At 46.9% G+C, this 12,076-nt stretch overlaps 1 protein-coding gene across 1 annotated transcript in view; it reads left to right on the top strand.

Annotated features, from left to right (window-relative positions):
* The first annotated feature begins 2,185 nt into the window (after positions 1-2,185).
* LRRC38 (leucine rich repeat containing 38) overlaps positions 2,186-12,076 on the top strand; it is a 34,486-nt gene continuing 24,595 nt past the window's right edge. Inside the window, exon 1 of the mRNA XM_060259097.1 lies at positions 2,186-2,840. Coding sequence (XP_060115080.1) covers positions 2,213-2,840 — 628 coding nt within the window. The 5' untranslated portion in view covers positions 2,186-2,212. The remainder of the gene's footprint in view (positions 2,841-12,076) is intronic.

The following is a 12,076-nucleotide window of genomic DNA, read 5'->3' as shown; positions in this document are numbered from 1 at the left end:
TCCAGGTCAGGGTCATAGAACTGTGTCTTGAGAGGCATTTCAGGAATGTACAAAAGCCTTATTCAGACAGCATCATGTGTTCATAGAGGTCTTTTCTGGTGCATGCATACAACCTCTTGTTGCATGGTTGTTGCTAGCTGCATGGGTCAATGCTTACATGCCAAAGCATGATTAATTCAGTGAGAAAGTATTTTTTTCAACAAGATGCTTCCCTTTTTGGGGATTTGTGCATAAGAACATGAAGAGCCCTGCTCAATCAGACCAATAGTCCATCTAGTCCAGCATCCTGTCTCACAGTGGCTAACCAGTTCCTCTGGACAGTCAACAACAAGGCATAGAGGCTGAGGCCTTTCCTGATCTTGTCTCCTGGCTCTGGGATTCAGAGGACAAGTGCCTCTAAATGTGAAGGTCCCTTTCAGTCACCATGGCTAGTAACCATTGATAGACTTAACCCAAAACATTGGAGATCCTCTGATCGAGCCATTTTTGTTTATGTTCAGTTTCACATGTTGCTATCTTTGATTTCAGTTTGCCTCCTTTCCGTAGCTGTTGCCAGAAAGTCTATTTATTTTTGACACCTTTTTTGTGCCGCACTCCGTTAACACAAACATATGTTAAAATGAATTCATGTTAATGTGGAGGAAAGAAAACAGCATGAGAAAAAAGGAACTGGTGCAGAAAGCCTCAAAAGGAACATTTCTCACAAAGGATTGTTACTACGCAAAGGAAGATGTTAAAATCAACCCAGACAGCTTTCTGAAATCCAGTCTTATCCTTTGGATGATATCAGTAACACAAGAGTGGTTCAAAGACAATTTAAGCTGCTTGTATGAAAAGGTTTTCTGTTCCCCATCCCAGGAAGGTGTTTGCAGCATTCAGCCTCAGATTCTGAACAGTCTTCAAGGGTAGCCCCCTATTGTATGCCTTATGGTAGCTTGGAGTTCAGGGGAATGGAATTAGGAGAATGAATCTGCCAGCTCATTGTGATCTGGGCTACACTTCTGAAGAACACGACTGCAGATTTATACCCTGCTCTTCTCTCTGAATCAGAGACTCAGAGCGGCTTACAGTCTCCTATATCTTCTCCCCCCCCACAACAGACACCCTGTGAGGTGGGTGGGGCTGAGAGGGCTCTCACAGCAGCTGCTCTTTCAAGGACAACTCTGCCAGAGCTATGGCTGACCCAAGGCCATTCCAGCAGGTGCAAGTGGAGGAGTGGGGAATCAAACCTGGTTTTCCCAGATAAGAGTCCGCACACTTAACCACTACACCAAACTGGCTCTGTTTCTCTCCGTTACTTGTATTTAAGCCTACCCACATACAGAGGCAGGATGAGACTTTTGAGCAGGGGATGAAGGCCTTGGGTTCTTATCTAGCGACCTGGAGTGAGTGTCGCAGGGGATGCAGGACCAGCCTTGGAGCTCCATACATACAGCATCGTTGTTGTTTGTTTGCCTAAATAAAATGTCTGTGTTTCTTGCCTTGGTCAGCTGCATTAAGATCCCAGTGCGGGAGAAAGCAGAAAGGTTGGCCTGATAAGCAGATGGACAGACAAAGTTTACAAAGGCTCAAAAAGCCACAACTCTTTTCAAAGTGTACTTCTAAAAGAGTGCACAGGGTAACAGAGATGGTCAAATTAGGAGGAAGGGAGGTTTGAAAAAGCCCACACTGTTAGGGGGCAGGAAGTGTTAAATGAGGGAAAGGGGGGGGGAGTATATTTTCATTTCCAAAACTTTCATTGTTTCCCCTTAATTGAACTCTTCCCATTCTCTCGTGGTCTTTGACGCTCACCGCGCAGCCACGAAGCGCGCCCTGTCCCGCCGGTGCGTGCCCTCTGCCTGGCCTGCGCGCGCCGGAGACATTCAGCCGCTCCCGCGGCCCTCCGCGCCAGCCCCGCCCGCCGCCCCCCTTTCGCGCCCCCGCTGCGATTCTCTGGTGTGGTGTGACTCTCGTGCGGCCGCCGCCCGTTCCAGCCCGGCTCGCCTTCCCCCAGCCTGGGCGTCTCTCTCTCCTCCTCCTGCGATTTGATCTCTGAGATTCGATCTCCCCCGGGATAAAAGACACGCGCTCCCCAAACGCGCGCGCACGCCTCCACTCCATTCCCCCCCGCCCTCCCAGCGCAGCAGCAGCAAGCGAGAATCCAAACATGCCGTTCTCCTAACGCGGCGGCGGAGGAGCGGGGCGATTCTCTGGGCTTGCCTAAGCGCCGACGATGAGGCCATGGTTCCCTTTGGGCTCCCTACCGCCTTTCCTGCTCCTCGGCTTACTCTCCTTCCCGCTGGGCCACTTCTGCCCGGCCGTCTGTAGCTGCCTGGACTACCACACCGTCGACTGCCGCGACCAAGGGCTGCCCAGCGTGCCCAACCCCTTCCCCCTGGACGTGCGCAAGCTCCTCATCGCCGACAACCACATCCAAGCCATCCCGGCCGACTTCTTCATCTTCTACGGCGACCTGGTCTACTTGGACTTCAGCCACAACTCCATCGTCAGCCTGGAGGAAGGCACCTTCAGCAGCTCCGGCAAGCTGGTCTTCCTCGACTTGAGCTACAACAACCTGACCCAGCTGACCGCCGGCGTCTTCAAGTCCGCTGCCCGGCTGATCAAGCTTAGCCTGGGCAACAACCGCCTGGCCGAGGTGGACGAGGCCGCCTTCGAGAGCCTGGAGCAGCTCCAGGTGCTGGAGCTGAACGACAACAGCCTGCAGACGCTGACCGTGGCCGCCCTGGATGCCCTGCCCAACCTGCGCAGCCTCCGCCTGGAGGGCAACCCCTGGCTGTGCGACTGCGACTTTGCCAGCCTCTTCAGCTGGCTCCAGGAGAACCAGTCCAAGCTGCAGAAAGGTAAGCCTGACTCTGGAGATCTGATCTGGCCCAGGCTGGCCACACTGGGAAGCTAAGAAGGGTCAGCCCTGGTTAGTGCTTGGCTGGGAGACCAGCAAGGACATCCAGGGCCATGATGACCCAGAGGCAGGCAATGGCAAACCACTTCCTGGGAGCTAAGTGACGTGAGCCCTGGTTAGTACTTGGATGGGAGACCAGCAAGGGCATCCAGGGCCACAGTGACCCAGAGGCAGGCAATGGCAAACCACCTCTAGTTCCTTCCTGGAAGCTAAGTGGGGTGAGCCCTGGTTAGTGCTTGGCTGGGAGACCACCCCAAAAGTCCAGGGTTGCTGTGCTGAATGTCTCTGGCACGTGCAGTGGCTCTGCTGTGCAATGGCAAACCACCTCTGTTCATTTTGGAAACCAAGCAGGGTTGGCCCTGGCTGGTCCTTGGATGGGAGACCACCGAGGAAGTTCAGGATTGCTGTGCAGAGGCAGGCAATGCCAAACCATCTCCATTCATCTTAGAAACTAAGCTGTTTCCAAGTGAGTACATGAACATATGAAGCTGCCTTATACTGAATCAGACCCTTGGTCCATCAAAGTCAGTATTGTCTTCTCAGACTGGCAGCGGCTCTCCAGGGTCTCAAGCTGAGGTTTTTCACACCTATTTGCCTGGATCCTTCTTTGGAGATGCCAGAGATTGAACCTGGGACCTTCTGCTTCCCAAGCAGATGCTCTACCACTGAGCCACCGTCCCTCCCTGTACTAGTACTAGGATGGAAGACCACCATAGAATCTCATAAGGCAGTGGCAACCCATGTCTGTTGGCCTCTACCCCTGGTGATTACTACATACCTTGAACTTCAGAGAACAGAAGGAGAGCACCGTTCTTCAGTGCCAGGTTCCTGATGGTTGGCCAGGTTTGCGGAACACTGTCCCTTTCATTCAGCTGTCTTTTTGTAGCCCTATGAATGAACTGCCCTGACCTGGATGGCCCAGGCTAGTCCAATCTCATCATATATTAGAAGCTAAGCAGGGTTGGCCCCAGTTGTATGGGAGGCCAGTGATCGGAAGCAGGCAATGGCCAACCAACCTCTGCTCATCTTTTGCCTTGAAAACTCCACAAAGGGTCTCCATGAGTTGGTTGTGACTTTATTATTATTATACTAGATATAAAGGCATTGTGCGAACTTGCCAGAACCGTCTGCCTTCCTGTCTGGAGAACAGGCTGTTCTTCCTTAAAGCAGATGGTCTCCGCCTGAGGCTGTTGATAACCAAGAAGCAAAGACACTCTTTGGCTCCCACCAAGATGGCATGTGTTTTGTTTAGACACTTACACTCTGTTGTTGTTTTCTTTCCCTCCCCTGTAGAGTCCCAAGGCAGCTTACAACATTGTTCTTCCTTGCCTCCTCCAGGTTATTCTCACAACAACCTATTAGGCTGGAGAGAGTAACTAGCCCAGATCACTTGTGTCTCATGGGGATTCAGACCCGGGTCTCCAGTGTAGATCTTAAGCAAAGTTCTGCCCTTCTAAGCCCTTTGACTTCAACAGGCCAAGAAGGGAGGAACTCTGTTCAGGACTGCACTGCAACATTCCAGATGAGTAGCTCTCTGTGTGTGTACAGGAAAATTAACGCAGAGTCTCAGGGCACCTTGATGAGTAGCAAAATCTATTTGGTCCGCAAGTCTGAGCTCACTTTATCTATGTGGCAGATAAACTCATGAAGCCTTATACTGAATCAGAGTATAAAGTATCAGTCCGTCAAGGTTAGTATTGTCTACTCTGACCATAGAGAATAGTCTCTAGGGTCTAAGTTGAAGAAGGTCTTTTACACCACCTGTCATGAGAAAGTGCCTTCTTTATATTGATGCTAACAGGAGATGCTGGAGATAGAACCTGGGACTTTCTGCATGCCAAGCAGATGCTCTACCACCAAGCCATGGCCCTTCTCCGTAATTTAGAGTTATTTATTTGGCACCCATATATCCCACCGTTCCTCTGAGGAGCACAGAGCGATGTACATCATTTTCACATCCTCCATTGGTGATCCTCCACAACAGCCCTGTGAGGTAGGTTAGGCTGAATGTGTTTAACTCCTCACTCCCCCACATGCAGCTTGCTGGTGTGACCTTGAGTCAGTCACAAGTTTTCTTAGAGCAGTTCTCTCAAAAGCAGTCCTCAAAAGAGCTCTCTCAGCCCCACCTGCCACACTTGGTGTCTGTTGTGGAGTGGGGAAGGCAAATGTGATTGTAAGCCATTCTGAGACTGTCATGAGAAAGTGCCTTCTTTATATTTTCTTCTTCTTCCCCAAGTCACCCAGAGTGGGGATTTGAACCTGTCTCCCAGATAGCAATCTGACGTCCTAACTGAAGGGTGGAAGGGGGAGGGAGACATTACAAAGACCAGCCAGTTACAAAGAGAGGTTCATTTCAAACACACCCAGCCAATATCTTTTTGATCTCATTTTAAACCAGCCTCTTTGTAACACATTCTCCCCTTTGGCCTTTCTGTTGTTTGTCGATTTCAGTAGAAATATGTCTGCCTAATGGATATTCACAGCATGTGAGCTCTCACGGTCAAATTAATGTTGCTGGTCTTTAAGGTGCCTCTGGTTTCCCAAGGAATGAAAGCAGCACTCTTGCAGTGGTGAAACAATTAGAACCTCCAGCCCTGAAAGCATGTCAGGAGACAGTTTGCTCAGAAAGAAAGGGAACTTTGTTAAAATAGCCCAGCATGGAGTTTCTGGCAAGGAGTGTTTAAAAAAGAATAGATTTTTTTGTTCTGTCTGGAGATTCTGCTCCACTCTGCTGCAACCTCAAAGCCCAGCTTTTCTCACCAGCATAGGTTTGGGAAATGGTGCATGAAAGTGTGAAATCCTTTGCCAACTGCCTTATGGGATTCTATTTTGTGGATTTGGGAATAATGTATCCAAGGTTTGTTTGTTTGTTTATTTATTTCAATTTATATCCCGCCCTCTCCGCAAGCGGACTCAGGGCGGCTCACAACATCGTATAATACAATCAATCCAATAAAACATATAAAACCATAATTTACTTATTTCAGTTTTAAAACCATTCTATGGCGCTGCTTCAGTACAGTATAAGCGGTGTTGCATTCTCGACTGTGATCACCAGCATTCTATAAGATGTCCGGTGGCAGCCCTTTTTCAATCAAACAGCAAAAAGCCTGTTTAAACAATTCAGTCTTACAGGCCCTGCGGAATGAGGAAGTGGATTCTCCTAGACAGCTGAGAAAAAGAAATAGGATCTGTGAAAATATGTGTGCTGAAAATGGGCAGTAGGGACAGAGGGTGCTGGTATGGAATTGTGGTGCTGGTATGGAATCATGTCCTGACTGCGAGAAGCCAGAAATAAGTGAATGCAGCCCATTTGACTTCTTTTGAAGTTTGTTTGCATTTTGGTTAATATTTCTGGTTAGGGCTTTAAAAAAAAAAGCAGGAATGCACAGGAACACAGTTCTGGCAGGCTTGGCATCAGGGGATGTGGCCTAGTATGCAAATGAGTTCCTGTTGTGCTTTTTCTACAAAAAGCCCTGTGCGAAACAATGGCAATGCCACAGGTGTGGCCTAATATGCAAATGCATTCCTATTGTGCTTTTTCTACAAAAAGCCCTGTGTGGAACAATGACGATGCCAGGGGTATGGCCTAATATGCAAATGAGTTCCTGCTGGGATTTTTCTACAAAAAAAGCCCTGGTTCCAGTATTTTTTTGCCATCGGTTTTGTGGGTTTGTTAGCAGTGCACATACAAAGCCCATTTGCACAGCTTTGCTTTACAAATGACGTGGTATTTCTATAATGTAGGTCATTGATAGGTATAATGTATAGAGCAAAATGCTGATTTACTGGCATGCAAGAAAACTTTGAAAAAGGCATCCGTTTAATGGGGAAATTTAGTGTGAGGAAACAGATTTTTTTTAAAAAAAAAAATGAATGATTCACACAAGGCAAAGGCTGTTTGAAGTTCATGTTGTAGATTCATTTTGCATTTTTAATACAGTCTGCATGTAAGTCATTCGATACACTCACATCTCTCTTTCTCCTTTAAAATATACAGTGTTGATTTTAGTGATGCAGAAGATGTTGAAAGATGTGTACATGCTGAAGAAAAGTGTTGTGCAAGGAAATGGAAAAGGGCACGAGAGAGAGAACGAGAGAGTGATACAGAGAGACCCTATCCTTATTTGGCCTTTTTGGATGATTTCAGTGATGCTTTTAAACATTTGATCCCAACAGCGACTGCCTTCTTTGCTTTGAAGTCATGTGAGCTGACACAGGCGGTAGCAAAGGCCAAAATCATACACATGTACTTTTTGAAGCACTGTAAAGATTACTCCAAAATCTCTTTACTTATTTGAAATATTCGTATTCTGCCCTCCCAATAGCCCTTATTCTGCCCTTCCACTAGCTGCAGGTGGCCAGCAATTAAACACACTCACACACAATACATGTCACTCCTAAGAGCGATTTAGTAAATTACCCATCCTGCACAAGAAAGCCATCAACTGTTACAGTTGAACAGCCCCCTCCCCTGAAAAAAAAAGAAGATTTCAGAAATCAACCCTGTCCAAAGCCCCCAAAATGTATGACATTCTCGAGATGAAGCCACTTGAAACAACCAGGTTTATCATCCTTTAAACTTACTAACCAAGCCAGCTCAAGTAAAAGTCACAAATCAAAATCTGACAGATTACCTACCTACCCATTGGTTAGTCCTGACCTGGATGGCCCCAGCTAGACTGCTCTTGACTGCTCTTTGAACCTAAGAGTCAGCCCTGGTTAGTACTTGGATGGGAGACCACCAAGGAAGTCCAGGGTTGCTACACAGAGGCAGGCAAAGGCAAACCACCTCTGTTCATCTCTTGGCCTGAAAGCCCTACAAGGTTGCCATAAGTTGCCTGCAACTAGATGACCGTTTCCACCACCATGCTTATCTCAAGGGACAAAAAGTGACACAGCATCTGGCAAAATGAGTAAGTCACTTCCCCCTCCTATATTGCTCCAATTTGCAGCACATGTTCCACCTTTCTTCCATGGTCTACACCAGATGGTTGCTTAGACTGTCCGTGAATTGTACACAGGGCTGGCCCTAGAGTGTCTGGCACTGCACTGATAACGTCACTGATTCACATGGGGGGGCACCCAATTCAGTGCTCCCAGAAGGCTGGTGATCTATGCAACCGCCTAGTTTGTCCATTGGCAGGGCCGGCCCTGATTATACAGGGACGTAATCCCTTCATAGGAACCCCTTGGCATAGAGTGGTAAAGCTGCGGTACTGCAATCCTAAACTCTGCTCACTACCTGAGCTCCATCCCAGTGGAAGCTGGGTTCAGGTAGCCAGCTTCAGGTTGACTCAGCTTTCCATCCTTCCGAGGTCGGTAGAATGAGTCCCCAGCTTGCTGGGGAGAAAGTGTAGATGACTGGGGAAGGCAATGGCAAACCACCCCATAAAAGTCTGCCATGAAAACGTCATGATATGACATCACCTCAGAATCAGAAACGATTGGTGCTTGCACAGGGGACTACCTTTACCTTTTTAAAATCCATCCATAACAGGTCTTTTCTTATCTACCTGCCTTACTGCTGTTTTCTGCTCAAGGGAACTGGCGAAGGCTGGAAAAGAAAAGGCAATGCCAGTGAATGTGGCCAGGCTTTCCTTTGTCATTTTCACTGGAATGTGTGTGTGTTTGTGTGAAGGAAATTTGCATTGATGAGCTTGGCAGGGTTCCCCCCCCCCCTTGTCAATTTCAGCAGAGACTAAGGGAGGGAGACAGTAAAGGAAATCACGGTGTGGCAAATACATTAAAAAAAATGAGCTGGAATTGGGTAGCCCAGGCAAGCCCGATCTCTCAGATCTTGGAAGCTAAGCAGGGTCAGCTCTGGTCAGTATTTGGGTGTGAGACCTCCAAGGAATACCAGGGCTGCTACACAGAGGTAGGCAATGGCAAACCACATCTGTTCACCTCTTGCCTTGAAAACCCTATAGGGTCATCATAAGTTGGCAGTGACTTTTGAGGGGAGCCTGTTAATAATGACCAAAGAGAATGTTCCTATACAGTGATGTGAGGTTAAGTTTGGTGCAGTGGTTAAGTGTACAGACTCTTATCTTGAAGAACTGGGTTTGATTCCCCACTGCTTCACATGCACCTGCTAATTTGACCTTGAGTCACTCCAAGCTCTCACAGAGCTGTTCCTCTCAAGAGCAGTTTCTGTCAGAGCTCCATCTACCTCACAGAGAATGTCTGTTGTGGGGAGAGGAAGGGAAAGGAGATTGTAAGCCACTCTTTTGGGTAGTGAAGGGTGGGGTATAAATCCAATCTTCTCCTCTTCTTAAAATGTGAAAAAGGTATTTCCACATGCACAAGGAAAGCAAGTTCTTGGTGGAGGATGAAAAAATACACTTTGCAAAGAACAAATTGAGGAAGCTGGTGAATGGGCTGGGCATGAGTCAGAAGCATGCATTGTTTTCATAATGAGATCCTTCGGGTGGATTTTGCGTCATTCTTAGTGGGGAGCAATTTTTTCACTTTTCAACTTGTGAAAGATTGTTATCCAGACCCAGCGTGGTCAGAGAGTATGAGGGCTGAACCTGGTTTTGATTTATTTGGAATTTTATTTAATTTGTTTTGGGTTTTCTGTGTTGAAGTCCTGTTCAAGGCAGCTTACGATTAAAATAGAACAAGGTAAAAAGGCTTTAAAAACAAGCAGTTGGACATAACAGCATGAAAAAGTGGTAAGAGGAAATCTTTTGTTAAAAGACTGGGTAAAAAGAAGTGTTTTGGCCTGGAGCCTAAGAGAAAGTAAAGTAGGCACCAGGCAGGCCTCAAAGGGGAGGGCATTCCAGAGGTGAGGTACCTAGACTTGCAGAACTGGGCTGAGAAATACCTGTAAGGCTAATAGAATTTGGGATGGTGGTGGAGAGTGGGAAGTTCTGATTAAGAACATAAGAGAAGCCATGGTGGATCAGTTGAATGGCCCATCCAGTCCAACACTGTGTCACACAATGGCCAAAACCCAGGTGCCATCAGGAGGTCCACCAGTGGGGCCAGAACTTTAGAAGCCGTCCCACTGTTGCCCCTCAAGCATTAAGAATACAGAGCATCACTGACCCAGACAGAGTGTTCCATCTATACCTTGTGGCTAGGGTTGCCAGGTCTGGGTTTGTAGAATACCTGGAGAATTTGGGGGTGGAGTGAGAGGGTGGGGTTTGGGGAGGGGAGAGGCCTCAGCATGGTGCAATGCCATAGAGTTCCTCCTTCAAAGCACCATTTTCTCCAGGGGAGCTGATCTCTGTCATCTGGAGATCAGCTGTAAAAGCATGATATCTCCAGGCCCCACCTGGAGGCTGGCAACCCTATTTGTGGCTAATAGCCATTCATGGACCTCTGCTCCAGAATGGAAAAGGTTCAGAACAGATGACAGGAAGTGTTTCTTCACAAAACAGAGAAAGGGGATGAGCAATATGAAATCTTTGATGTGACTGAAATAATTCTCATTTGGTTATAATCTGGACATTAAAACAGAGTCCTCCCTAACCCTTGGTATGCAAGTTCATATCAGATGCTAATAAAAACCAGTAAAAAGTGGCCCTTGGACACTAAGATAGGACACAGGATTATTAAGTGTGTTCAACACAGAGCTGAGTCAAAACAACAAAGCTTATAATGAAAAAGACTAGCATTTTTAAACTACAACAAAAAAGGCTTCCTCTTGGTAATTTTTTGCACCCTTTTAGAGATGTTCACATACTTGCTGCATTGTTTGTTTTTTGCTCTGACTCTCACTTGCCCTAAGTGATGTTGTGACCAAATCTCATTGGTTCTGAAGCATTGTGATGTCATCCCATTCAGTGTGCGATTTGTTGACAGGGGTAGCCCCTCCATTGGAAGGAGAAACAAAGTTGCCAGTTGCCAAACTGACAGAGCTTCCAAAATCCCCATCTGAATTTTCGCCTGAATTTGTTATGGATTACCTAGTTTTGTTTCCAGAGCTGAATCAATGGATTGGGAATTATCCATTGTGCTATTCCCCCTCCCCAACCCCATAAAATGTACAGGTTGCTGTGCATGTGCAGTTTGCCACAACTTTAGATTCTTTCGTAATCATCTTTGCCCCTCTATATTACTGTTACATATGTGTGCATTGCTGAAACACTGCAAAGAAGCAGTCATAATGTGTACAGGGGTAGCAAGATTTCTGCCTGCGAAGTTTTACTCACATGTAGGTGCATATATGCACATCACGATACAGTCATAAGTATAGCCACATCAAGGCTGCTGTTTTGCAGTGTTTTGCATTGTCTCATCAATGTATATGTATGCATTGGCAATGTAGAAGGGGGAAAATAACTTGAAAGAACTGAAAACTGTAGCTAAAGGTGCATCCTCCAGTTCTGGAGTTAATATTATAAATCCTTCTATTTAAAGTGACCTTGGATGCCTCCCTTTCCATGGAGGCCCAGATCACGATGGTTGCCAGGTCTGCCTTTTGTTATCTTCGGCAGATCACGCAGCTAGCACCATATCTATCCCCCCAGGACCTGGCTACAGTGACCCATGCGATGGTCACTTCCAGACTAGACTACTGTAACTCGCTCTATGCTGGCTTATCCTTGAGACTGATCAAGAAACTGCAGAGGGTGCAGAATGTGGCGGCTCGCCTGCTGACTGCACCACTTTTACGGGTGGGGATTCAGCCGGTGCTCCACAGTCTGCACTGGCTGCCCGCTGAGTACTGGATCTGCTTCAAGGTTCTAGTGCTAACATTTAAAGCCTTACACAGCCTGGGACCAACATACCTGCGGGACCGTCTCTTTCCATATATGCCCAGGAGGTCATTACATTCGGCCTCCCTCCCTCCTTCTTTCAGACTACTCTAAAGAAATAAGTCACAACGCACATGCAATACAAAAGCAGATGGTTAAGTCTTCAAATAACTAACCCTCCCTTTTGTGAAACACATGTAAGAATTTAGAAATGTTGGATTATAACGGCACATGTAAATCCTTTTGGTTGGCATTGTACCTGGCAGTTTCTAATTGCTTTTATTAATATTTTTCCAGCCAATCTTGCATTGGAATAAACTGAACTGAACTAAAGGAACTACTTAGATATAAAATATCAAGGCCCCAACAGAGAAGCAGCTAAGTAGAAAATGACTGTCCTCTGCCTGAAAATCCAGATTGGAGAATACGGGTGACAGCTGGTGGGAAGAGGCGATAAATGAAAGCAGCT

This window comes from Heteronotia binoei, chromosome 18 (genome assembly GCF_032191835.1).
Source record: "Heteronotia binoei isolate CCM8104 ecotype False Entrance Well chromosome 18, APGP_CSIRO_Hbin_v1, whole genome shotgun sequence".
Taxonomy (NCBI): Eukaryota; Metazoa; Chordata; class Lepidosauria; order Squamata; family Gekkonidae; genus Heteronotia; species Heteronotia binoei.
Note: the sequence above shows the minus strand (reverse complement) of the source record. Positions and strands in the feature narration are given on the sequence as shown.